This window comes from Tupaia chinensis, unplaced genomic scaffold (genome assembly GCF_000334495.1).
Source record: "Tupaia chinensis unplaced genomic scaffold, TupChi_1.0 Scaffold143913_1, whole genome shotgun sequence".
NCBI classification, from domain to species: Eukaryota; Metazoa; Chordata; class Mammalia; order Scandentia; family Tupaiidae; genus Tupaia; species Tupaia belangeri.
Window position 1 is genome coordinate 2157322 of NW_006203764.1, and position 2149 is coordinate 2159470.

The 2149-nt window shown below is 58.4% G+C and overlaps 1 protein-coding gene across 1 annotated transcript in view; it reads right to left on the bottom strand.

Moving 5' to 3' along the window:
- Positions 1–244: 244 nt before the first annotated feature.
- Positions 245–2149, bottom strand: part of LOC106733497 (interferon alpha-inducible protein 27-like protein 2) — a 2401-nt gene continuing 496 nt past the window's right edge. The window contains exons 2-3 of the mRNA XM_027767100.1: positions 885–1137; positions 245–493 (exon numbers count right to left, since the gene is read on the bottom strand). Of these exons, the coding sequence (XP_027622901.1) occupies positions 288–493; positions 885–1137 (459 nt within the window). The 3' untranslated portion in view covers positions 245–287. The remainder of the gene's footprint in view (positions 494–884; positions 1138–2149) is intronic.

Here is a 2149-nt window from a genome sequence, read left to right on the forward strand (position 1 = left end):
AAGGTCACGCCCCCCCGTGGGGGCCGAGCGTCAGGTGTGCCATCACCGCCCCCGGCCAGCCCTCAGTAAACGCGGTCCAATCCCTCCGGCCTGTGAGGAGGGCAAAGGGCAGCCGTGACCTGCCTGGGCCACAGTGTGAGCAGCAGGACTGGGGACAGACCTGGGCCGTCTCACTGCGGCCCACTGCTCCTTCCTCCCCCAGGAAGGACTGTCCCAACCTCTGGGTGACACACAGATACCTGTGAAAGGTCACGGCCTCTCATCTTTATTTCTCATGTGTCCTTGAACTATTTTCGGGGAGCAGAGGGCTTGTCGTTTGGGGGACTGGGCTTTGGAGAGTCACCTCCGCCTTGGGGTCCCCCCTCTGCTTCAGTATTGGGTCCAGCTGGAGGAGAGGGAGGTGACTCCTTTCTTAAACTCCCCAGCCAGCCCCCGAAAGCAGCGCCTACAGAGCCCAGGAGGACGTTGGATGACATGGAGAGTCCGGCTGCCCCTGAGGGAGAGAAGAGGTCAGCGCAAGGGAAAGGCAGTGTCCTGGTCGCTCGGGAAGCCTCGCCCACCCCCGCCCTGCTCTGTCTTGGGCAGGGCTGCTGCAGGCAGCTGCTCACAGGGCAGTGAGCTGTGGAGGGGATACTGACAGCCCAGGGTGGGCCCTCTGGGAAACAGTGGGTCCCAGATCTTCCAGGAGCCCAGGGAGGGAGGAGGCCTGCCCAGGCTTGTGGGGTTCCCTGTGGGTGACCTCTTGGTGCTCCCCTGGCCCACCCTCAGCTAGAAGGGGCAGTGAGGGAGAGATAAAGGGTCTGGTCGCCAAGAGTCAGAGCCCTACAGGGAGGCAGGTGCTCTGGCCTGGCTCATCCCAGCTGGCGTTTCCATGTGACACTCACCCACTGACTGCAGAGTGGCCACCAGGCTGCCCGCGGCAACGCCACCCCCGTTGGCAATGGCCGCTGCGGACATCATCTTGGCTGCTATAGATGAGGCCGCGATTCCTGTTCCGGTGAAGCCCAGGGCAGTTAGTCCCAGGGGCACGGCCGCCACAGTCGCTGCTACGGGGGAGAGCGAGGGGGTGTAAGGTGGGCTCAGCAAGGGACAAAGGTACGAGCGAGAGGATGGACTCAGGTAACCCCGATCCCTGACCTGTTTATGCCTCTATTTTCGCTGTGACATCCTGGAACGGTCTTTCCCCTTTTCTGAGTCCTAATTCCTTTTGTGTAAAATAAATAGACTGAATCAAGCGGTAGTTTTCAATTCCCCCACTTAGCTGAGAAAAGAGTGTTTCTCCCCTAGGCACAGGGTTGACAGAGGGTCAGGCCAAGCGGTTCTGAAGAGATCATGGGCTGAGGGCCTCTATCCCTGAGGCACAGCGCCGTGTAGGGTCCTGAGTTCCCCGCCACCTCTGGGGTAGCACAGTCTTCCAGCCGCCTGGAATAAGGAGCGTGTTCTGTGTCTGAACCATCCGCAATGAGAGCTACGTGTGACTGACAAGTTCTGGCTCATGTGGGCTGGCCCCATGGCCTAGTGGTTAAGGAAACTGGATCCCACACAGCCAAACGTGGTTCAAATCCCAGCCCTTGTCTGTGCACTCCCCAAATCCTCACAGGATGGAAATATGGAGGAAAAGGGATTGTGGAGTGACAACACCCCATTGTAGGGTGCTCTTTTCCCCTCTCTCTGGCCGTGAGAAAAATTGAAAAAGATGGAATGAGCTCTGGCTCCTGTGACAGAAAGCCATATTGTCTGTCATTTTGGCCACCGCACTGGAGAACACTGCTTTCGAGCACAGCTCAGGAAGCTCTGGGCCCAGTGCACCAGCCACCAGGTGGGTAGGGCAGTTCTGAGGGAGGAGACCCACCCAGCTGCCTCATTCCCTAAACCTCACCTCAAGCATACCTACACCTCACCCCAAGCATAGCACCACTCTACCTCACAGCGGTGGAATCCCAGGCTCAGATAGGTCAAATGACTCACTCAAGATCACCTGGCTTGTACCTGCTAGAGGCCAAGAATAGACCCCAGTCTGGCTACCTCCAAAGCCCTGTGCTTAGAATGGCTTTGCTCTGTTTCCTGTGCTCTGAGGTTCTCATCAGAGGTCAAGGCCAGCTCCTTTCAGCAGCTCAGGTCAGGAACAAGAAGGGCCTTGGACTCTTTC